The sequence below is a fragment of the Yamadazyma tenuis genome, chromosome 1 (assembly GCF_029203305.1).
Source record: "Yamadazyma tenuis chromosome 1, complete sequence".
Lineage (NCBI taxonomy): Eukaryota > Fungi > Ascomycota > Pichiomycetes > Serinales > Debaryomycetaceae > Yamadazyma > Yamadazyma tenuis.
The window spans coordinates 2,106,772-2,130,483 of record NC_089461.1 but is presented as its reverse complement, the minus strand read 5'-3'; the positions used below and the strand labels follow the sequence as shown (position 1 = coordinate 2,130,483).

General features: G+C 43.9%; 9 protein-coding genes across 9 annotated transcripts; 2 read left to right on the top strand and 7 right to left on the bottom strand. All coding sequences in view use genetic code 12, as the record gives it.

Moving 5' to 3' along the window:
* Positions 1-265: 265 nt before the first annotated feature.
* On the bottom strand, positions 266-1,630 carry PSN45_001031 (uncharacterized protein; the record flags this gene model as incomplete). Its single annotated transcript, XM_006688413.2, has 1 exon — positions 266-1,630. The coding sequence occupies one exon, from the start codon at positions 1,628-1,630 to the stop codon at positions 266-268; it is 1,365 nt and encodes a 454-aa protein (XP_006688476.1).
* Positions 1,631-2,586: 956 nt separating this feature from the next.
* Positions 2,587-8,554, bottom strand: PSN45_001030 (uncharacterized protein; the record flags this gene model as incomplete). The annotated part of the gene is made up of 3 exons (XM_066157575.1): positions 2,587-6,163; positions 6,318-7,128; positions 8,458-8,554. 3 exons carry the CDS (start codon positions 8,552-8,554, stop codon positions 2,587-2,589), a joined length of 4,485 nt encoding a protein of 1,494 aa, XP_066013672.1.
* A 407-nt stretch (positions 8,555-8,961) lies between these two features.
* Positions 8,962-11,688, bottom strand: PSN45_001029 (uncharacterized protein; the record flags this gene model as incomplete). The annotated part of the gene is made up of 1 exon (XM_006688410.2): positions 8,962-11,688. One exon carries the CDS (start codon positions 11,686-11,688, stop codon positions 8,962-8,964), a length of 2,727 nt encoding a protein of 908 aa, XP_006688473.1.
* Positions 11,689-12,765: 1,077 nt separating this feature from the next.
* TGL5 (Lipase 5) lies at positions 12,766-15,462 on the bottom strand (the record flags this gene model as incomplete). Its single annotated transcript, XM_006688409.2, has 1 exon — positions 12,766-15,462. The coding sequence occupies one exon, from the start codon at positions 15,460-15,462 to the stop codon at positions 12,766-12,768; it is 2,697 nt and encodes an 898-aa protein (XP_006688472.2).
* A 379-nt stretch (positions 15,463-15,841) lies between these two features.
* On the top strand, positions 15,842-18,400 carry PSN45_001027 (ribonuclease Z; the record flags this gene model as incomplete). Its single annotated transcript, XM_006688408.1, has 1 exon — positions 15,842-18,400. One exon carries the CDS (start codon positions 15,842-15,844, stop codon positions 18,398-18,400), a length of 2,559 nt encoding a protein of 852 aa, XP_006688471.1.
* Positions 18,401-18,455: 55 nt separating this feature from the next.
* Positions 18,456-19,052, top strand: PSN45_001026 (uncharacterized protein; the record flags this gene model as incomplete). Its single annotated transcript, XM_066157574.1, has 1 exon — positions 18,456-19,052. The coding sequence occupies one exon, from the start codon at positions 18,456-18,458 to the stop codon at positions 19,050-19,052; it is 597 nt and encodes a 198-aa protein (XP_066013671.1).
* A 72-nt stretch (positions 19,053-19,124) lies between these two features.
* PSN45_001025 (uncharacterized protein) lies at positions 19,125-19,808 on the bottom strand (the record flags this gene model as incomplete). The annotated part of the gene is made up of 1 exon (XM_066157573.1): positions 19,125-19,808. One exon carries the CDS (start codon positions 19,806-19,808, stop codon positions 19,125-19,127), a length of 684 nt encoding a protein of 227 aa, XP_066013670.1.
* Positions 19,809-20,390: 582 nt separating this feature from the next.
* PSN45_001024 (uncharacterized protein) lies at positions 20,391-21,116 on the bottom strand (the record flags this gene model as incomplete). Its single annotated transcript, XM_066157572.1, has 1 exon — positions 20,391-21,116. One exon carries the CDS (start codon positions 21,114-21,116, stop codon positions 20,391-20,393), a length of 726 nt encoding a protein of 241 aa, XP_066013669.1.
* An 878-nt stretch (positions 21,117-21,994) lies between these two features.
* On the bottom strand, positions 21,995-23,596 carry ALD6 (aldehyde dehydrogenase (NADP(+)) ald6; the record flags this gene model as incomplete). The annotated part of the gene is made up of 1 exon (XM_006688407.2): positions 21,995-23,596. One exon carries the CDS (start codon positions 23,594-23,596, stop codon positions 21,995-21,997), a length of 1,602 nt encoding a protein of 533 aa, XP_006688470.2.
* Positions 23,597-23,712: the final 116 nt, after the last annotated feature.

Genomic DNA, 23,712 nt, shown 5'->3' with positions numbered 1-23,712 from the left:
GGTGGGTTGGTCGCAGTCATGTGATGAGGATTGGGGAAGATTAGCCTATAATGGCGATGAGACATGAGACATTAAGATAGAGATGAGGCTAGGGACACATAAGTAGACTGTCCAGTCTTGTGCATACTATGGCATGGCCAGGACGATGGACCCTACACCCACTGAACTCCTTGGGAGTCATAAACCCTATAACCTACATTTGGCAACTTGCAGCATCTACAGTTTCCTCAGTACAAAACATCACTATTGTCAAGCTATTACGTATTTACCACTGGAGTTCTGAACTCCCGGAAGAACTGCCACATTCCAACTGGTTACAGATTTCCTCCAACTCCTGCACATCTTTATTGGCCTTTTTATTGCTAATAATGGCTGGATTAATGGGCTTTCCTGCTGCTTGCTCAAGAGCGAAATGCTCTTTCACCATATCTCTCACCAAATTCTGATAAAACAATACGCCTCTTTCTTTGAGTGGGTGCAAGTAGCCTGAAGAGTACACCCCTTCGTTCAAGTTTTTTTGTGTTAACTGACACAAATTAAAATCTTCCAATTCCACCAACTGCAAAAAGTCCACAAACTCCTTCTTGGTATCTTCATCCAAGCCCTTTTTAGTAAAGATATCGTACTGCAAAATCGTGTGGGTAGGAGACACTGGCAATACTCTAATCGAATACCAAGCGGGAGAATAGCAGTTGATCCCGTTGGTGGGGAATAAATATACCCACAAACCATTGAACTCACCCCCTGGGTTGGCCTTCTTTGGTTTTTTCTGAGGACTTGGTTGCGGTTGAGCCTGTTTCCTCATACCAAACCAACTACTTTGTTCGGGTTCGGGTTCAGGTTCGGATTCGGGTTGTTCCTCACGCACGATTTGTGCATAGTGACGGCAGTACCTGTTTTTTGGAACAACCTTGTAAGTTTCCATTTTAAAGGCTGAGCTTAATCCAGGATGGGCGGTGGGACAGTGGTAGCACTCCTGGTACCCGTCCATCAAAGTTTTCCAATTGAACTGCCCGTCCAATTCGTAAGACATGTGGTATTCATAGTCGGAGAAATCAAATTCATTGAGCTCGCTGTTCAAACCTTCAAACCACTTGTCAAACGGAATCACCGACTCGGGGTCGTTGTTGAAGTTAACAAATACCAACCCTTGCTCGGTCACGTGGGTGTTGACGGGAAACAATGAGTTTTCTTCCTTGACAAACCCTTCTACATCGTTGAAGTGAGGAGCTTTAAGCAATTTTCCGTCCGAGTTATAGGACCAGCCGTGGTATTTGCAGCCAAGCACGGTTGAAGATCCTTTATCCTTACGTACCACGGGATAAGCTCTGTGACGACAAACGTTATGGAAGGCCTTGATCTGGTTGTCAACTTTGGACTTGATAACAAAAAAGTTGATTCCTGCGAATGTGAATCTGAAGTAATCACCAGCCTTGTTGAACCGCGATGAATGGATACAGAAAAGCCAACTTTTGTTGAAAATAGATCTTTTCTCAAGCTCAAACACCTTTTCACTAGTCCACCAACTGGCGGGAAGGGTGTGTTCACCGGGCAATAATCTTGCAGCGGGTTCATCTGCTGGTGGTGCACTGGGCACCTGTCTGGCAATATCGACTTTGGTAGAGGCCATATTTGGGATGTGTTTCTGTTGAAGAAGTGACAACTACGAAATCTTGATTCAAGAGAGTTCTTGATGTTTATTTATACTTTCCCACTGATTGGCTAGGAGCTGGAGGATTTAACGATTTGTGGAGTGTCAATTAGATTATTCTTATCTATGGGACCCACTTCCCAAAACAGTAGTCAGGTCCTTTTGTGTTCCTGCATACATTCTCAATGATAGAACCATTGCCAAGATTGGTACTGGAAGAAGCATAAATTCGCAGCAACATTTGAGGGGGGTTGTATCAGATATACAGGTTGTAAACTTTATATGCAGTTAAGAATGGTTGGTTATTCCGAGATGTTAAAGGTTTGACGTGGTATCCGGTGATGGTCTAACGGATTGCCGGTTTGGGCTTGTTCTGTATCAATTGGCCCTTTCGAGCAACAGTAGCCTTGGTTCCAACAAAACATCACCAAATTGGATCAAGCATTGCTAGACTGTGTTTAACAGAACGTTTCTTGATATCATGGATTGATTGGGTATATTTAATTAGCTCTGTTCAAATGTAAGCATTAAGTCCGATCTTTTTGAATCTCTTAACTGCGATACGGGAGGAAATCAGATTAAAAACCATTTAGTCATTCACATAAGAGAACAGCAAACTTGTGCATATCAAACAGGGGATCAAAGGATTTAATCATACTCCTATATGGGGTTCTTGGTGTCCGTTTCTGTTAATCAAATTCAAGTACTATTAAATAAAAAACCTGTGCCGATTTGCAAGGATAATTTTAATTACGTAGGAATTGTGAATTATCATTTATTAAACAAACTTATAGTACAGTTCGAAGTAGTGAACTTAATCACCTACTTCAATTTACAATATGGAAAAATTGGCCTTGTCTTCGTACCCATTGTTGGGACATTACCAATTTAGGATTGCTGGTCTGTATCAAATGACCCTTTCTAGTAATACAAACCTAAGGTTTCACCAATTGCCCAAGTTGTGTCAAGAGACCGAATTGTCTCACAAGCTCATTAGCGACATTGCGGTCAACCGTGGGGTTGAGAAGCGTTTCAAGAGTGATATCTGAGTCGGGATTAATGCGATGACCGTGAACGAGCTTGTGTAATTCTTCTTCGATTGGTTTAGGAAGCACATTCTGTTCGGCAAGCAAAACACAGTTCCCAAGAAGCGAGTTTATCATTATCAATGCCTTGAGGACCACCAATGCGATATATTCGTTCTTGACACTTTCGGATATCATCGATACGCTCAGACGGTTGAGGTTAAGAAGGATCGATCTGCTGTTTTTCAAAAGCCATGTCACAGGTAAAATACGTAAGCGGGCAACTTCGTCTTCGCCGTTGACCAAGTCAATGATAAGCTTAGCTCCAAAAAGTGACTGAACCACCACAGAAGTACGGATACTGGCAAATTTAGATAATTCCATGCTATTTTTATCGAATGGAATTACACTAAGGAACAACTGGAAACTCCGGGTTAAAAGGCTTCCATCATTGATTACACTGGTACCAAGGTACTTGGTGATAAGTGCTCTAGTGTTTGCTCTATCGGCAGCAGGGTCATCAACAATAGTACTGAAGTTGGAGTTCGAAAGATCTCCTGTGAGTACAGCCTTCATAAAAGACCGGTTGTGAGGTTCCCTAACCAATAATTTGGTCAATGCGTCAATACCATATGGCAAATAGGTGAATCGATCAATGTTTGCAGGAGGGATAACAACGGGATCATCTGTCAACTTGGGTCCAAACGATGCAACCAAAGCAAACGACAAGAAGGCCTCTTCTAGGGAACGAAGTTGAAGTTCTTGTGACATGTTGTACAATAAGAAGAGACAGTCCTTCAACAAGCACAACCGTTTCCTATGGTAGAGAAACTTCTCAGAGTGTGAGCCAATCATCTTGACAATTCTAAACATCAAATCTCTAAGAAGATCATTTCCTGTGATTTTGAACTTGTTGAACCCATTAAATGAGATGTTTCGCAAAATCATGGTAACGGTGATCAACTCGTCAATAAGAAGGACCTGTTCGTTAGTTGCACTTTTTGTTTGCAAAGTGCTGAAATGATGTTTGTTTTCAGCCTTGAACTCGTCCAATATGGTCAGGTAATCCAACAATGCGAATTGATCAATTGGATCATCGACGTCCTCAGGAGAAGAACTGTTCATGGCCACATCTCGTTCTTCAGGAATTGAGAATACTTCGTCCATGTCAACATCTGAATCCTCTTCGACCACAATTCCCGTCAATGAATCCACATTGAATTGGATGTTTTCACCAATCATTTCATCGGAATTAACGTATCGGGCAAAAATGTCCTCAATTCTGTCATTGCTAGTAACTTTATCAGCATCATCACTGAAGTATTCCTCCCCAGGGTCACCGTAGACAATCAGATTCAAAACTCTCAATCCCGTGTCCGCCAAAGCATCTACCAATTCAAGACATGAATCAACTTCAAATGCAAAGTTTGCATCTGAGGTTGTCACCAACAAGGTGTTCAAAGCACTGATTACTTCACCGTTACCAACATTGGTATTGTTCTTCAATGCCATTGTTAATGCATCGATATTTATGGCACCCAACTCAGGAGCAAACAAGTACACTGGTTTGCTTACCTCCATTTCACCAGCAATCCCAGAAACCGTCTTAAGATCAATACCTCCATACGTATCCACATACTTGGTAGCAGGAATATATGTCTTGATGATGTTCGGTACCCGTTCTTTCTCTGCAACTTTCTCACCCTTAGCATCCACTTGAGGAGAATTTGAGTTTTGCCGATTAAGTACACTAGAAGATCTTGATTGTCTTTGCTGAAGAAGGGGAGTATTCAATTGGGGAGAGTTCATAGATCCGCCACTAGCAAGACTCACATGTCTGGACTCAGAAGGTGCTGGGTCGTGAGATATCACAGGACTAGGACGTACGGAAGCCTGCGCACTGAGCTGGGAAGGGGCAAACTGTTGTATCTGCTGGACCATTGGAGAATTGGTCATGGGAGAATTGTGTTGCAGCATTTGCTGTGGCTGCACAAGCGGTGGTTGTGACATCGACAGGGATGGGGGACTCTGGCTTTGGCTTTGGCGAGGTGGTATTTGGTTCTGATTTTGATCCTGGCCTTGACTTTGACGTTGGTGTTGAAAACGAGCGATGAATTGCTTTTGAAAGTACGCCCTACGCTCCTGGATCTCTTTGTGGCCAGCAGGAGTGGAGTTATGCTGTTCGAAGGGAATTAGGTATTGAACATAGCAGCCACCGAGTTCCTTATCCACGCGACCCTTGGCATTAGGATCAGTTAAGCCTTCGTACAAACCGAGCTTATAGGCCATAGCAGTCCATGGAGATTGTCCCAGGCCTAGCTTTTGTAACGCTTTTATCAAGGCTTGGGGGCCACCCAACTTTTGAGACATGACATAAAGGAGGAAAAAGTTCACCTTCTTACCGTTGATAACTGGTGGTGAAGTGATGGGGCTACCCCGACGTGTCATGAAGTCGTACAATGTTACTAAGAAAAGTTCCATTTGAAGCTGAGCCATTTGGGTCAGACCTTTTGGAAGCTGGTTGGCGTTGGACTGAGAAGGTGCATTTTGTAGTTGTTGTAATTGCAATTGTTGTAGTTGTTGCTGTTGTTGGTGCTGTTGTTGGTGCTGTTGTTGTTGCTGTTGTTGTTGCTGTTGTTGTTGTTGTTGTTGTTGTTGTTGTTGTTGTTGTTGTTGTTGTTGTTGTTGTTGTTGTTGTTGTTGTTGCCGCTGTTGTTGTTGCTGTTGTTGTTGTTGAAGTTTCTGCTGTTTCTGCTGTTGAAGTTTCTCTTGTTGCTGCTGTTGTTGCTGCTGTTGTTGTTGCTGTTGAAGCTTTTGTTGCTGCTGTTGTTGTATCTGCTGCTGTTGTTGCATCTGGTGTTGTTGCATCTGGTGTTGTTGTATCTGATGTTGCTGCTGTATCTGCTGCTGCAGAAGCTGCCTCTGGTTGTACTCCGTAGGGGAAATCGCATGGTTCACAGGACTTGCATATGAAGCCTGCCCACTAGGAACCCGAGAAGGTACACTTGAAACTGGCGTGCCCATCTGAGACCGAGACAGGGTAACCTGCGGTGATACACCTGTGTTCTGAGAAGTCAGTGAGCTTTGCTGCTGTTTAAGCATTTGTTGTTGCATTATTTGTTGTCTCATCCTGAAGAATTGTTCCTTTTTATTCTGCTCCAACAGAGACTGTGGTTGTTGGGTCTGTTGGTGTTGTTGGTGCTGTTGGTACTGTTGTGGTGGGACCTGTGGTGATTGGTGCAGCTGCTGTGGGGGTGGCTGTTGGCGCATGAACATCTGGGGGTTAATTGCAGAAGGATTGATATCGGGGTTTGACACAGCAGCGGATGGGAGGTCAGATTGGCCCTGTGGTTGGGGGGAGCCAGCGGCAGAGTGATCGTCGAAAATCGAGTTCAAGAAGTCGTCCCCAGCCTGGGGAGCATGTGGAGGGCCGCTGAAGGCGTTGAATTCTCCATCGTTAAACCAGAAGTTGTCGCCCATATCGAGACTGGTATGTTATTTTATTTTGAGAAAGTTGGAAACCGCGAGCGCGAAAAAGCTGGTGCGGAAGAAGGCTCTGAAGCTTAGTAGTGAGAGTGAATTGATAGTAGATCAAAAACTGATTAATAGTACAGTGCATTTTATAGAGGTTAGTTAGCTACCAAAAGTGCCACCATGGTCTAGTCAAACGTTTGGACAAAGACTTATAATGCTCCATTTCGCCCCAGCAGTCTCTTCCGTATTCACATCCAGCCATGTTAATTACAAAATCATGGTGCCGATAGAAATACTGAGGATCGTCCGCATTGTCAGAACAAGCTCCTGGAGGGAAAGCATTGATTTTCCTTAACGGCAAAAAAGCGGTTCTTTCTCTAACCCATGGTGATGTGGAGTATAGGGTTTCCAAAGCGTCCTGTTCTTTGTGTTCCCACTCCATGTGCATCTGCTCATACAAGGCCGGGTCCCACCACGCATCCAACAACATCTCGGACCACGACGACCGGCGCATCAAGAAAGACCCAAGATTGAATCCTCCACAATCCTGAGTGACAATCAAGTCGATCTGCTTAGTATAGTCCACGTATGGCAAGTCTTCGGGAAGCGCCAAGGGGTTGAAGTGATCGAGCGTCCGGTAGGTGGCGTTGTCGAGATCGTTGAGGAAGTGGTCTTCCAAAGATAAACCCGGCTCCATGATAAACGTATGCAAATCCAACCACCAGAACCACTCAGCTTCAGGGAACTGCCGCATGGTTTGCTTCATGAGGTCCACCTTCTCCCAACTCTCACGCCATTCATGTGAGTACCGTTTTTTCACCGTCATATCCTTGATAGTAAGGGCGTATCCATGCTGTTTAGCATAGTTTTTCTTGTTGGCAATGGAAGACCGCTCGATGGACCAATCTTGGGGGCCCTTCCACTTCAACACTCCACCGCCCTCGTTGGCGGCGAGGATTATCACCACCTTGGGGCTGGCTGTGCGGAAGTGTGGTAGAAAAGGCACTTGTGTAAAAAGTGAAAGAAACAATAGCGTGGCCACGCCAATGAGAATCTTGTGATACGTGGACGAGTCACCAGCCCGTTGGGTAATGCTTTTGACTTTGTCAGTCAATCTCGTCCAGGAGTATCGCAGCAGCAGCGGCTTGAAATGGCTATCGTACAACTTTTCCTCCATTGCTCCCACTCTATGTTGATGTGTTGAGATATTTCAATTTGACTTTGCGCGCGCTACGCATCAACTTGCCAGCACGATGGGTAGGGTTTACAAAGAGATATTATCGAGGACTGAGTCCAGCCTATTGATGAGCTGAACAACTATGAAATTGTTTACAAATGTGGGGGGGGGGGGCAGTAGAAAATGCCCTACGTAGAAAATGTCAACGTTTTAACGAATTTGAAGAGAGTGTTGAAAGGACAGCGGTAAGGAAACGAAGACAACCAGGTGTAACTGTCAACACGGTCAATGACTCTAAATGCTGGTCCATAAATCACATTCCTGGTGCCTATAGGAGTAAATGGTCGCGTACGAGACTAGGAGGCTGCTTGGTCGTACTTGGTAACTAATTTCTATAAACCTAAAATGACAGCTCGGCAATTTTACTGCTAAAGCTGCGAAACCCCACAAGATCTTTGTTTCAGGTTATTATCTACCCACACAAGTACATTGTTGGTCGGTCAACTGCAGTCAACTGAAAGGTGGTAAAATAACGGAATAACGGAATAACGGAATGCTTTTTTTAACATTTTCCCCGTGATACATTGTGGCTATTGTCCAACAAATGGCAAACTCCACCTGTAGCCAATACGAGTAAAACTATGATAATCCAATCGGATGGGGTGTCATGGCTCTCTAAATTGCCCATACAACATATACGGGCAACACAGTGGCACGCGTAGGCCCGTTCGATATACGGTGGCTATCCTGTGGAATTTAGTGTTTGCCTGATATGTGGGTTTTAAGAATCGCTGCAAAGACGGCATGGAAAATGAATCTCGTGAAACCATATTGCCCCATTGGGAGGGAATTTTCCGGTGGAGCCCTTACTATCGGGATTCCGCATCTGCATTTCTAGGCGTGCCTTGAAGCCAAACGGCTACAAACTTTTTGCAAGCAGCTAGAATAGCCGAGGGCCACAATCCGGGTATCCACAGCTATTTCTTCAAGTGATGGCGATTATCTTATCTGCGTTGGAAACTTCGGATGTTCACCATAAAGGTAAATTACCGACAACTCTGGTATTAAATTGGGGGGGGGGGGTTTCTGATACTGGTCGCCATGTGCAAATCTGTGGGTCTATCGTATACTGGAGGGCATTTGTGGTAAGGCAGCTTGTTTGTTGCTTAATGTCTCCGTCAATCTGACTCTCGACTGACCAAATGAGGAGAAGTGGAAGACAAACATTGGGATGTCGAGGCCTAGTAAAGCACCCACACCTTCACCGAGTTTACACACTCCAGCTCTAAGCGATTCTTAATTGTTGTTAAACGTCTATTATCCTTCCCCTTTTGAAACTAACTCTCTGTCGGTGTTTATACTTTTCCTGGGTTTTCTAACTCTTCCTCTCATTGCTGCAAATTTGAGTGAACCCATCGGATTACGTAATGATCTACTAAAACAATAATTTACTAGATATGCTGGATTACTAACTATGACACCAAAGTTGGCTAATATAACGGCAGCCAGATGATATTAATCCTATTCTTAGAATTCCCCTCTAAAAACCGTTTATCTGGTACAAGGCTTTGCAATCTGACAGTCGCAAGACAAACACAAACTTATTAATTATCACACTGTTTATATTATATAATTTATGGATAGTCAGATGGAGCCAAACCAAAGGTTCCCCCTGGTAAAGTGGCAACATCAAGTCTACCTACCAGACTTCCTTCAACGCCTCCGTAAATAACATTATTTCCCCACCAAGAAATCGACTTGTCGTGATAAAAGACAGCAAAGAAAATAATGATTCCACTGAAAGCAATACCAGCATCCAACGATCCAGATAACACATAGTTATACTTCTCCCACCACGATAAGTACCGCTTCTTGATATACAGCATAAAGAAAAACGAAAGGTAAACTCCTCCAGTGTAGTAGGACAAGTTATAAGGAGCGTAAACTAAGAAACCCCCAATGATCAAAGTTGGTTGGAAGTACTTTGTCACCTTCTTTGGACCATATTTCTTGAACAAGATACAAGGAATGGGCAATAATGCACCGATCAAGAAACAGTATTGCAACAATGGATATAAACCATTGAAAACCTTCTTTGGTCCAATAACACCCCATAAAATAGAAGCGTTGTAGAAAACCTTGGAGTTTGGACAGGTAAACTTTTGTGGTTGCAAAGCATCACAATAGCCCTTGATGTGGTTAATGGTGAAGTTCATAGTGGCCAAAGAAATGAATGAAGCAACAAACATCGACAACATTTGACATCTGAACATGGCTCTTGGAGGAAGCTTGGCATAATGACCCATCTTTTGATCAGAAATATAGTTCTGGGCTTGACCGTTAATATTGTAACCAAAGGCTTTCAAGAAGTTCAAGGCCAAACCGTTACCAGGGATTGCATATCCAATGATCAATTCAACCAACACATTAAGACCGAATTGATAACCAGTAGTGGAGAAGACAGCAGTCAAAGGAATCAAGAAAACAAAGTTGATACCAAGAGTAAAGAAAAGACCCCAAACAGGAGTTTGAGCTGGGTACACCTTTACACAAATAATAGCCAAAATCAAAGCAATCAACAATACCACGAGGAAACACCAGTCGGGAACTTCTTTGTACTTCTTCATCATCTGGGTGTGAGGATCATTGAAACCTTCAAAAGTCGATCTTCTGATGTTCTTGATAGAAGTTCCTAAACTGAATAAGGCATTCTTCATTGGAGTGAAGTTGATAAAGCATTCGTAGATAATGGCAAATGGGTAGATGGCAAAGAAAGCCCCGTAAAGAACCAAGTTAGCAGCAGAATAGTACGGAGGGCCAACCTCCATGTATTTTTCATGATCGAAAAGAGATTTGGAGTCAACTATAGCTTTGACATCATAGACTTCAGCAGTGTTCGTGAACAAAGACGAAGAGTTCAATGGCAAGTATCCAGACCAGTACTTATTGGTCCAAAACACACCTATGATCGAGAAGAAACCTAAAATCAGTCCAATGTACTGGTTAATCTGCGAGTAGAAAGGAATAGTCAAAGCATAGTTGAAATTGAGGACGTTCCAGTCAAAACTTGGAATAGGGTTCATTCCTAACCCATAAGAAGAACCAGTGATAGCAGCCAAGTTGAAGTTGTTTGGAGCAATCCAAGTCATCCAGTTGAAGGTGGACAACGCATAGAATAAGTAGTCAGGAATCCAGAAATACACGAAGGAAGCAGCAAAGCAAATAAAGAAGAAATTATATCTTGAAATGGACCAGCCATTGATTTTTTCTTTCTTTTCTGGCTTCATCAAAGCTGAGTTCAAGGCTAAGGTTGGCAACACAGATGGCCAAAGAGCCCTAACTGGGTAAATAGTAAACTTTCTCATAATACCTGCGAAACCGAAACCCAAGAAGTTGTTAGACAAGATCAACAAAGTTTGGTAGCCAAAGTCAGCCCAAGTATTGTTATAGAACTGTTTAACCTTCTGGGCATGGATATTATAAGACACGTAAGGAGTACCACTGGAAACCGAGTAGAAAATAGTAGTCAACATCTGTTCCTTGTGGTTCCAAGGACCAGGGTTCAAGTCAAAAGTATACTTCCAGATCTTGAATTTCCATTTAGGCAAAATAGCTGCAACAAGCAAACCCGAAGGATACAACAACAATTGCACAACTGAGGATGGCAATGAGATAGAAGGTTGTCTTTCAGCAAAAAACTGATTAACAAAAGCCCCAATGGCTGTCCAAATTAATCCCAAAAGGTACACTCTTGGAGTTTCGACGTACAATGTTGGATCATCGTAACAGTCGGTGACCGAACGGATTTCTGGGTAAGGAGAGTGGTAGGCAATCAAGGAAGCCTCGATCTTGCTCTGCAATTCCCAGTCAACGATGTCGTAGTAGTTACCATCAGCAACTTCTAAAGACGAAGCGTCGGTGTCGTGCACGTTGACAGCTTCACCGGTCTTTTCCAAAGAGTTTTCCAACTTCTCGGAAATTGTAGAGTTGTTGACCTTCTCTGGGGCCAACTCCACCAATTTCTCAATCAAGTCCATCACCTCACTTGGGAAGTTGACGTCTTCATCGTGCTCGACGATAGTAGTTTTCAAAATCTCAATGGCTTCTTCAATGGGAAGATCTTGAATGTACTGAATCATCAACGTCACGCCCACAGGTAAATCCTCCATTGATTCCAAGTTCTTGTGACCCATTCTTTTCAATATGAAGTATTTCTGTTCGGTTGATAATTCAGTACCCACCGCCCCAAGGGATACGGGATTTGAGGTAATAGCCTTCAAGTCAACTTCATGTTCAGCAAAAGTAGAGTCTAAGTTTTGTCCGGCACTTTTCACACTAGTGAGTTTTTTAGCTCTATCCATTTTGGGTAGCCACTCTAGTTAAAAGATTTGAGATGTAAGAATACGGGCGGGCTGTGGGGTTTATATATGGTTTATTGTGGCCGCATTTCTCGTGATACAGGCGGATGATTTGAGATGCATGCGCATCTACTGAAAACGAACGGTATGGTTAGCAACACCTGGGTTCACGGCTCCATTATTTTTTTTATCTATAATCGAAATAACCCCGGTTGATAAGACAGCTGTAGATAGAAAAAATAGTTGGTTATTCAGTCTCAAAATGGGGGGTTTTTTTGACGATAAACTCTAGATATATCATTCATTGGGTTGTTCTTGTAGAGTCACCTGGACTCACCAAGTCCATGGTGTGCAACGTTCCACACTTCATGTGTTAAGTTCAATAAGGCGATGATCGCAGTTTTCCGGCCAGTATGCAGATAGGCGACGATCTGTACCTCGCAGCCACCTGTCATATCCGGAATGCTTGGTGATGGGGCCGTACATCAAAAAGGCGAAATACAACGCTGAGACAAGAAAAACGAGCAAGCAGCGATACTCATCTTGGCAAGGGTATGCTCCACAGATAATAACAATGCCCCATTAAGGAGATTACGAATGTCCTCAGTAATTATTTTAATGACAATGCTATGAGCGGTGTTCTAGTAGAGTTGGGAAGTGCAGAACACTACCCGCGCAAGCACTACATGAACCCCAAGCTTGACTAGTCTGTCTATTTGCACATGATAAGAGTATAGCTTTCTTATCTATTGCAGCATCCTAAAATTTAATTAGGAGGTCCAAAGTTTAATTAGGAGGTCCCGTATTTTTCCTTCGAATGTTTGAATCCCTGCTGATTCTTAACCTCTATCTATTTGTTTGTCCTGAAATCCGTCTTTCTAATTGTCAACGCTCGACATCGCTTAAACAGGTAACCATATCAACTACTCCATTTGGTATCACCGTATCTGCATAGCAGCCACCTTTGCGGTGACAGGCTCGTCCCAATCTCCTCTTTTGTTCAATTAGCCACAGTACTTCAACGGGATTTCTTTGACTCTGGGACTGATTTGACTCCTGTGTTACATACTCTTACTGAACTCAGTTGGGGCCATTCACCTTATCGGCAAAATGGGTTTCCTTATCGTTAATGTTGGTTGAGATAGATGTAGTTTGCTCCTTGTCGTCGTGACTATCTTCGCTTTCGATGTTATCCATTTCTTTCATGAAGGCCACTCTGACATCGGCAGACGCAAGTGATTGGTGATGTTCGCGTGAGACGTTTGCTTCCTTTAGCCGGTTCAACCCAATGTATGAATTGGTCAACGAGTTGTTATGAGATCTCTTGGGTAAGTTAGGTTTGTCATAGTCTTCTCTGAGTTCACTTTTTTCCGGGGTGACGTTTCCAGTGAAGGTGCCAATGTCATAAGCATCGATATCTTCTTCGCCTGAGTTCTCGGAGCTGATTCTATAATCCACAGGCCGCTCGCTTGCAAACAGTCCTTCTTTGAAAGCTTCTCCACCACTTTGGTTGGAGTCAGCGTCAATGATACTTTCGGAATACGGATCGCTACCCCAATACAAAACACGATCACTTTGGTAGTTCAACTTCTTACTAGGTGTGTTTTCAGTTGCGCTTGAATTGAAATTAGTAGAACTCTTTGCTTTTCTAATCCGTCCCTCCACTGCCAATTTATCGTTATCGCTTTGGGTTCCGTTTCTCTCCACCTTCTTGGGTGGTGTGGGAGTATTATAGCTCATCGATGATAAGGACGCTGACGACTTCCTCTGTCCTGTATTAAAGGTTTGAAAGTTGCTGATGGAATTTCTCTGCTTTGAATGAAGCTTTCCAGAAGCAGAATTGTGTCTTTTCATTTTTGGAACACTCTTCATGAGTGAACTTACCCGTTTACGATCAGGTGTGACAGGATCCCAACGGGCTGACAGAGATCCCAACGATTTTGTGGTAGTGAGCTGGTTCCACTCTTCAGTGGTGGGCGAATTATTGCACTGAACCAAGTTAATCGGGTTGACAATCAACGAGTTTCCGAAGGTAGAATTGCTGTTTGAAGAAATGGTTCTCCCTCTGAGCAAAGTTATTGCCCTGTCAAGCTCAAATTCAACTCCACAGTGGTTGTTGATCAAGGTGATTTTTGGCCAAGTTGACCTTGCACCTCTGATGATGAAATCTGCAATGAATTGAGGGGTTGGGTTCAGAAATACCTTTGTGAAATCAGACAACTTGTAGTTAGGGAGAATTGTTATATCTCCACTATAGCTCTGAGATAACAAGGAAATCAACTTAGTGGACAAGTTCTTGTATATGTCCATCTCATTGAAAATCTGGAAATAATGGATCAATTCGCAGGTGAAAAAGTCATAGGCATTATTCAATATACCCTTGAACTTGGTAGTCAAATCGTCTTCCAAATAGCCACCAGGGTTACTTACCGATATCTTGAGGAACGGAACAACATGAGCATTGACTTGCACAGCAATTATGTGATCAACATTGAACATTTCCAGTAGTTTCATGATGGGCAAGTCATTGTCCACAGATCCATCGACAAATTTGATAGAAGAGTCTCCGTTCCATTTCTGTATCTTGTTTGTTCGAGGATTCTTCTCGTAGATGGACGTTGATGGAAAGAACCCAGGTAATGAACATGAAGCACAAACTGCAGACCAAATCAAACAGTTAGGTGCTGTCAAATAGTTTAATAGTCTCGTTTGTTCATGCAAGGAAGCGGGTGAAACCGTGATATTCAAAATCTTTCCGGTCCTATTGTATGCTTCTCTAAATGTCAAGTCTCCCACAAATCCAATTATAGTCTTCTTAAGGCTCCCCATCTCAAAAACGGTCCCGTACTTCAAAAAGTGGCCCACACTTTTCAACAAAGTCCTAAATTGGTTCTTTTTCTCGTGTAAGATCCCCTCTTCATCCAATCCACTGTTGAAGATCTCAAACTCCCGTTCGCTCAATGACTGGATAATGATCTTGTTCTCCTCGTAACTATGGCAGCATAAAATCGAGGCAATAATCGAACCAGCCGAAGACCCACTGATAATTCGAGGAAGCAAGTTCACCTCCAACAACGAAACTAACACACCAATGTGAAACATACCAAACGTACTTCCTCCCGACAAAACCAAGGCAGTTCTTCCGATGTTCTTTCTTGTTTGAATCAACATTCCCAACAAGTACCTATCATCCAAGTCCACGTCCAGACCATTAACAAGATAGTCGAGTGATAACTTACATTCAGTGATATAGTCTTCAATCAACTTTTTGGTCCCCACAAATGACAGTTTGTAAAGCGACACATCCCCAATATTTCCAAAGTTTCGAACCCACTTCGTTCTGATCAAATACAAGAGCAACTTGTAGTCTCTATTCAAACGGGCGGTTCTCATCTCGTTGATGTTATGGTGGATGAGCTCAAAGTCGTAGTATGGACTCTCCGGGTTAGATTTCCAAGCATTATTTCCCATGAGCTCATCGAGCTGCAATGACACATCGTACCACTTGGAGTAGGTCGTTGCAAGCTTCTGCTGCTCGAGAAGGGAGTTAGTAAGTTGCTGCTTTTCGTTGGTAATGGGAAATAGCTTATTCAATATGGGGATGCTTTGTGCATATGATAAAATAGTGCCCGAAATGGCACTGGTGGTAGTCTTGTATTCGCCAGACTTGTTGAAGATGGAGTTGTACGTTGGAGGCCTATCAAACTTCTCGATTATCTCTTCTATCAAGTCGCTGATGTCGCTATTGAGTTGGTACCCATTAGAAGCACTTGACATGATAAGTCACTTGAAATACCCCAAAAACGAAGTGCGCGCTATATCAAGACTCATCTCGATATTTTACTATCACAAAGTGGATGAGTTCAAATTGATGAACTTCATATCTCTTGAACATCTTCAACTGAGACTCCGACTCACGACACCTTGTACGTCAGTATACTCTCATCGATTACAACTCGTCCAATCAGTAGCATTTTCCACCTACAACCCAAAATTTTGGAAATCGAACAAATCGCCTGGTTCCTCTGCTAAGAAAAAAGATAAGTTCCACAAGAAGCCTGGTGCACATTCAGTTCCACCGCGGGTCTTCTCTAGTCATAAAGAGTACCTTTCATTCTACGACCAGTTCTTGGATTTCAGAAAGTTTACATCTCCAATGTTTTCCATAACCACAATCAACCACAAAACCCAAGAGACACATCATCCATTATTACTATTGACGAACCGGGAAGGATACAAATATCTTTTCGGAAAAGTATCAGAGGGATCACAAAGAGTGCTCAATGAGAACAAAGTCCGCTTGACGAAGCTCAAAGGGGTGTTTTTAACGGGTACTTTGACAGGATGGTCAGAAATCGGTGGACTACCGGGATTGTTTTTAACGATAAGTGACGCTACAAAGAAGGACATTGATGTTTACTCCACATCCAGTGCAATTTTAAGCTATATAGTTGCTACCTGGAGATACTACGTGTTTCGAAAAGGAGTAGAGCTCAAGATCAACGATGTGGACGATGGAAAGTTGATCTCCGACAGCAACATTTTAGTGAAACCTATCAAGATTGCACTGGCACATTCAGCGGAGGCAGACATAATGGTGCGTAGACAATTGAAGAAGTTGGTGTCGTTGATGTTTCCGCTTGACACCAGCAAAGCCAATGATAGAGACCCTTCTTCCTATAAAACAGATCCAGCAGACCAAGATATCCAAACTCATGTTTCGATATCAGATTTGGAGTTGCAAGCTGGCCTGCAAAAGGCCATGAACTACCTCATAAGATTCCAGCTGCTTCGAGGAAAGTTCAATCCGGTCAAAGCCAAAGAGCTAGGAATAGTGAAGGGAACAGATTTTCGAGACTTGACTCAGGGAATTTCTGTGACTAATCCGCAGGGAGAAGTTGTTACTCCTGACCAGGTTGTTGGCGAACCGAAATACTTCAAAAAGGTGTTGATGCTTGATGTTCCTAATAGCAGTTATTTGGAGAATGTGTACAAGTGCACTTCATGGTTCGAAAAGAACGACTCAGACTTGGGCCAGGAGGACATTGGTGTGGTATACCACATTTTAGGCGACGATATCAACTTCCGGCTGAAAGAGTATATTGATTTCATCAACTCATTTCCTTCTGACTGCAAGCATATCATCAGTCACCAAGAGTTATCCAATAACACAATCGTATTCAAGACATTCGCGAGCAATCTTTTGAAATTAAGGGCCATTCAAAGAGATCACTACAACTTGCCGTGTAGTGAACCATATGATGGAGATGGTATCAACAAACTTCATCTGATGCAACAACTTAATATTGGGGCTGATGGCTTCACTTTTGACAATTCTAACATCTTTGACCTGAACTGGTCTCGGATGTATGATGAGCATATTGAGCCTTTACAAATAGAAGGGGCCGATAAACAAACAGTCATCGACCCCACACCTTTACCTCTCGGGTTAACCCGTGGGTCTCTCAAAGACAACGTTCATATCACCACATTGGGTACGGGTTCAGCTCTACCCTCACTATACCGTAATGTGCTCGCCAATTTGGTAAGAATCCCTATCAAGAATCATGAAACAGGTGAAGTAGAGTACAAAACAATCCTTTTAGATGGTGGTGAAAACACCCTCGGATCCTTGTTGAGAACCTTTGGTCATAAGGATCAATATCAGACGATTTTACAAGAGTTGGGAATGATATTTTTAAGTCATTTGCACGCTGACCATCATTTGGGGTTGGTGTCCATACTCAATAAGTGGTTCGAAGTCAACAAATACAACGACAAAGTACTTCACTTGGTGCTTCCGTGGCAGTTTAATCACTTTATTGCCGAATGGTATAAGTTGGAGACACAAACGATAGACCTTTCTCGAATCAACTATATTAGTTGTGAGGACTTCTTACACGGACGTACTCCGGAATACTCCAAGATATCTATTGAGACCTTTGAAGAACAATTTGATAGAGGAAACCTAAAAATCAATATTCCAAGGGCCCGCCTTGAGTCCATTGACTTCACCCTGATCAACAAGATGTATAAAGATATGAATATGGTGGGACTCCGTACCTGCAGAGCCCTTCACTGTTACTGGTCATACTCCGTGTCAATTGAGTTTCAAATCGACGTTAACGAAACCTTTAAAGTATCGTTTTCAGGTGATACTAGGCCTAACCCATCTTTCGTAGAAATTGGACTTGGGTCAGACCTTTTAATCCATGAGGCGTCGCTAGACAACGAGTTAATCGAGGAGGCGATTGCCAAAAAGCATACTACTATGATCGAGGCTGTCAACGTTGCAAGGTACATGAACTGCCCCAAATTGATTTTGACCCATTTCAGCACCAGATACTCCAACGGGGCTAATTTTGTTAGCGGGAAAGAGGAGTTCAACAGGCTATCAAACGAACTAAAAACATATTTGAACACCTATAAAGATGTTAACAACATATTCCTACTCGAGGATGTAATTAATACCCCAATTCGGGACTTTAACGACATGGAGATCTTATTTGCGTTTGATAGCTTAATTACCCGGTTGAGCCAAGTTGGAGATCAAAAAACTCATATGAACCGTATAAACAAAATATTTGATCTGGGCTCAGGTGACATAGACGAGAAAGAATTGGACAAGTCCAGAGCCAAACGAGAGGTCAAGCGTGCACAACGACTTTCACTCCAAAAAAAACGAAAAACTAGTAGTGACGAAGAAGGTTTATAGACATTAATAAAAACGCGTTTTAGTTAAATTTTTATTTTACACGCTTACCCAGAAGATGGCTGCAAAATCTTTTCATCCGCTTGTATTGCAAGAAAGCTGGGTTCTCGATGCTGTTGTGAATTCTTTAGATACTCTGCTGTATGCGAGTGCGGTTGTTCTGAAACACTTTGTTCGAAACAGCCGTAGTGCCGATGGGATTACTGCGGTGGTTCGAGTGCTACAATTCTTAAAAGTAGCCCCCACCGGAGGTATAACTGCAGTATTGACAGATCGAACCCACAAGATTCTTGCACGATTCACCGTCGATGCTGTGCGCCTGTTCGAGAGGGACTACTGTCAGAGGATTACGCTCAACACCGTTAATAGTCTATTCGTTCTCAAGTCAGCGCATCTCCAAATAACCACCAAACAAGAATTGATTAAAGATTACGGTAACAGCTTCAACACGCGTCTGAGTATTCTTGTGTTGAATGTCGATGCTTGTGACGTGTTTTTACGGGACCAGGTGAAGTATGATGCAAAGGTTGACAAGGAATTAGTGTTTGTGTATAACGACGCGGTGTTCAACAAGAGACTTGTGAAACCCCCATTTGACGAATTCCTGGTTAACGGAATTCTAGCAGAGGAATACGATGACATGGTGTCGATATAATTCAAGTGCATATATTGGCGAAAAAAGAGAGAAGAAGAAGGTCAAAATCCACAAAACAAAAATGGTGAAACTTTAGAAACCAGTGGAGTTGTATCCAATGGTTGAGTTTGTACCCAAGGTGGGCAATGGTGCCACCGAAGATGATCCTACACCCACCTTCGACACCGGAATTGGTGTCAGAGTGGCTTTTGTCTCGGTGCTGGTGACATCCACATAGGTGGTCACAGTAGTGATAGAGTCATCAGGTAATGTGAACGCAGCCGTAACCGGGAAGGATGTGGTGATGGTGGATGTCAAGTAAAGTGTCGAGTATGTCACACTGTCATAAGAAACACTGGTGTCGGTGTTTAGTGTGACATACAGATAAACTGTCTCAGTGACAGTTTTCGCAACACAAGCATCATCGGCCGAGGCCACTACCTCCAGTGTAAATGTGGCAGGAGCTGTGGTGGTTATTCCATCGGATGCGATGGTTTTCTCGGTGGTGATAGTGGTGGCGACGTTGCTCAAGCCTTCTTTAGCCATATAAGACGACAAAATCGATAATTGACTAGTGGCAGTGGTGGGGATCACCAAAGTGGTGGAAGGCAACACCACGGTGGTATACGCTGTAACCCACGTTGTTTCTGTGGCCGAATAGCCGTCAGAAACACTGGAGTCTAAAGTTGCAGACACTGTTTGGTTGTCAAATCGCTTGAAAGGTACTGCATTTGCAGCCGAGATGAGCAAAGGAGTAAGTTTAAGGAAGTTGACCATGGTAAAGGAGTGGACGCGATTAGAAGACGCAGAAGGGGTGGTTACTTGGTGGTGGTGGTGAAGGAGGATACTACGGGGTATTTATACTTGTGGTAGGGGTGTATTTATAGTTTTAAGAGTGGAGTCTGGATGTGCGTACTCGCCGGGCACATAGTGTTTCACTGCGAAATTAGCGAGCTTTAAGCGAAGGGGTGAAAGAGGTGACAACGGTGCGAAAGTGCAGTGACGTGGTGTATGACATATGAATGAGTTGTGATGAACGTGTAGTTGACAACATATACGTTACTAAAAGTGCGAATTAAGTTGTGTCTAGAGTGAATGGGTATGTGTCTAGAGTGAATGGTCTCGAATCAATGGCGTAGTGCAGGTACACCGCACGCGTCGAGGTCAGAAATGTCTCAGTCGCACCGCGCCGCCCAGGGGAGAAATGTCTCAGTCGCACAGCGCCACCCTGGCCAAGCCGCCGGAACCACCGGCACCATCGGCACCGTCTACCGCGTTTTCTCGTAATGTCCATTCGGAACTGAATAAATATAATAAATAGTCGTACCTTCATAATCGCTGCCTTAATACCTTAATACATCAGCAGTCTCCCATGTCCAAGCTCTCGTAATACGTCAAGTCATTGTCAATCAACTTTTCCTCCAAGAAATCATTGATCAAATTGTACTTGTCTTGTTGCAACACGTCGAACCGGCTACTAAGATTCTTGCCCGCGCTGGCGCTGCCGGCTGCTAAGCCGCCCGCGAACTTGGGCATCTCGAAAAACCTTCCGGAGGGCTTTTCAGAAAATGAGTTGTTTGTAGACACAGTTGTAGACCGGGTCAAAGTAGCCATCAATGAATGGGTATCGTCGTCCAGAGGTGATGAGGTCCTTGATAATAAGGGTGACTCGATATCGAAATCATCGTCGAACTCTTCGTCTTCCAAGAAATCGAGCAATTCGTCGGGGGCGGCCGCATCACCTGTGCGCGACACCGCCGTAGGCACTACCAAGGTATCAACTGCCATGTCAAGCACCGAATCGATCAGGTCGAGCCGGTCGAGAGGGAGATCGAGATTGAGGTCAAGGTCGAGGTCGAGGTCCATTGCCATTTGGTGCCTGTCGCCAGCCATGTCCACTGCCGTGAAACTACGCTTTCTCGACACACTGTGGTCATTGTTCAATACAAACTGTTTGAGCAACTTGTAATCATTGATAAGCTTAAGAAGCTTACATTTGAGGTCGGTGTTTTCACTGGAAATATACCGTATGCTGTCAGCCAATTTGGCAGGATCTGACAAGTCAGGTTTGGAGTGAACAGACATATGTGGGTTAGGTGTCATGAATAGATTGAGGGGGATGAATATATTGGAGCAGCTCTATAGGCTCATAATAAGTAGGGTGGGGAAAAAAACAAGTGTTAAGTAAAACCGTTGTGGAGATGTCTCCTTGAAGGCCTGATGGAAAAACACTGGGAAGTTGCCAGTTTTATAAACAGAAAAATTTTATGAGGGTGTGGCCTGCACAATGTGTTTGATGTTGTATGGGATGTCTAAATCCGAACGGGCAAAATCGGAAGCTACCGCGAATTGCTGGTGTCTCGGGTCGGGTAATGTGGATGATTCACGAATCATCACCACTTGAGCGGGTTGGGCGGGTGAAGAAATACTCCCATCAGGGCCCCCTCATTGTGCCTAGACTCAGGGGTGGTGATTGGGATCAACCTGTTGCCCCCTTTACGCACGGAATGTGAGATAACGGGTCCTGCTGTTTCAGGTCGATCGTGCCAATGGGGTGAAGGAGATTATTAATTTTTCTGCGTTGCCCGATTGGGTAAGTTGTTCAGTTGCTTCAGTGCTCGGATCTGGGGCTGCGTTATTGGGCGCGGCACATTAATTTCGGGTCTTTGTCAATGATGCACCGACTGTCTGCGTGCGTCCGTTGGTGTCGCCCCTGTTTCTGTGCGTGTAGCAACTTTGAAACTCTAACCCAATTCAACTGTGTCACGAGGAAAGTTTATTTGAGGCTGATGTCACTGGAGTCCGTTGCGCTGGAATATGGTGATTGCAAACATAAACACAAATGTTCTTAATTACCATTCGTCAAAACTCTCCACTCTTTTATAGATCATTTCAAATACCTGCTATTAAACTTTTATTGGCTGCAAACTTCGAGAACCTCGCGGTGCAAATCTATCAACTACTTAATTTTGAATGGGCATACTGGTGGAAGGACTGACATACTCATACTTCTCGGTGCGCCATAAGCTGGTGATAGTCTTGGGCTGTGTCAAAAACGTAACACCTGCCCGGCCGTAAAAATTCAAATCTCCCAAGAATGAGCCCTTGTTTCCTGTAAATGAAAACATGGGCAAAGGCACTGGGATTGGAACATTCACACCAACCTGTCCACATTCAATATTTGTGACAAACTTCTGGGCATTGGAACCCGAACTCGTGAACAACGACACTCCGTTTCCGTATCTGTTGGAATTAACAATGCTGATTGCCTCATCCAAAGTCTCAGCGTTGATAACACTTAAAACAGGCGCAAAAATCTCCTCGTCATAGCACCTCATTCCTGGCTTGACGTTGGTTAAGACAGTTGGGAAAAGGAAATTCCCCTTGTCATACGGAGCTGGCAAATTGGTGATTCTGCCGTCCAACGCAATCTCAGCCCCTTGGTTGGCACTATCCTCAATGATTTCTTTAGCCTTCACCAAACTGCTGGGGTTAACCAAAGGACCAAGATCACTGGTTTGGTCGAACCCAGATCCAACCCGCAACTTCTGAGCGTCGGCCACCACGTCCGAAATCCACTCTTTCGACTTTCCTACCGTCACCAACACAGAAATCGCCATACATCTCTGACCAGCAGCCCCGAACGCAGCTCCATTGACTGCATTCACAAACTGCTCCTTGTTGGCATCAGGCATCACTATCATATGGTTTTTGGCACCCATATTTGATTGCACCCGCTTTCCCAATGAGGTACCTTTCTCGTATATATACTTACCGGCCTTATCACCACCCACAAAGGTGATGGCCTTGATCCGTGGGTCCTCGATGATCTTGTTGACTGCATCATGCTTACCGTGGATGATATTGATCACGTTGGCAGGAACACCCGCCTGTTGAAGAAGTTCACAAATAATCATCGCCGCCCCAGGCACCCGCTCACTGGGCTTGATGACTGCAGTATTTCCCGTGGCCAAAATCAATGGAATTGACCACAAGGGCACCATTGCTGGGAAGTTGAATGGGCAGATAGACGCCACCACGCCCAACGGCTCTCTCACCATCTTGGTTTCCATATCGGTTGCAACCTCGAGTGTCTGTCCCATCATATCGTTGGGAATGTTGCAAGCAGCTTCAGCCACCTGTAACCCTCTCAACACGTCACCTTTAGCATCCTGGAATGTCTTACCCTGCTCCAACACAATCATTGCCGCTATTCTGTCCATATTGGCTTTCAATAACTCCACAAACTTGAATGCGATACCTTGTCTCTTAATGATACTGAGGCCCTTCCACATAGGGAAAGCAGCAGCGGCACCAGCGATGGCCGCCTCCATCTCCTCCGGGGTCGACTGAGGCACCTGGGAGATCACGTTATTCGTGGCTGGATCATGAATATCGTACCATACGGTCGACTTGGATTTGAAAAACTGGTTATTTGCAAAACTTGGAGTAACGTACGACTCAACTTCATGAGCCTGGGGGAAGTTGGTGGTAGTGGAATTCAAGCTCAAACACCGGATAATTTTGGGCACGTAAGATCCTCTTCTGAGTGTTCGAGAAAGCATGTTGATGTTTTGGCGATGTAATAGGTGATTTTTTGGAGTTTTTATAGGGCTGCGACTGGAGGTGAATTTTCGGTATTCCCTTTCCGTCTCCACATTTTGGCTGCGAAGCGGAACCG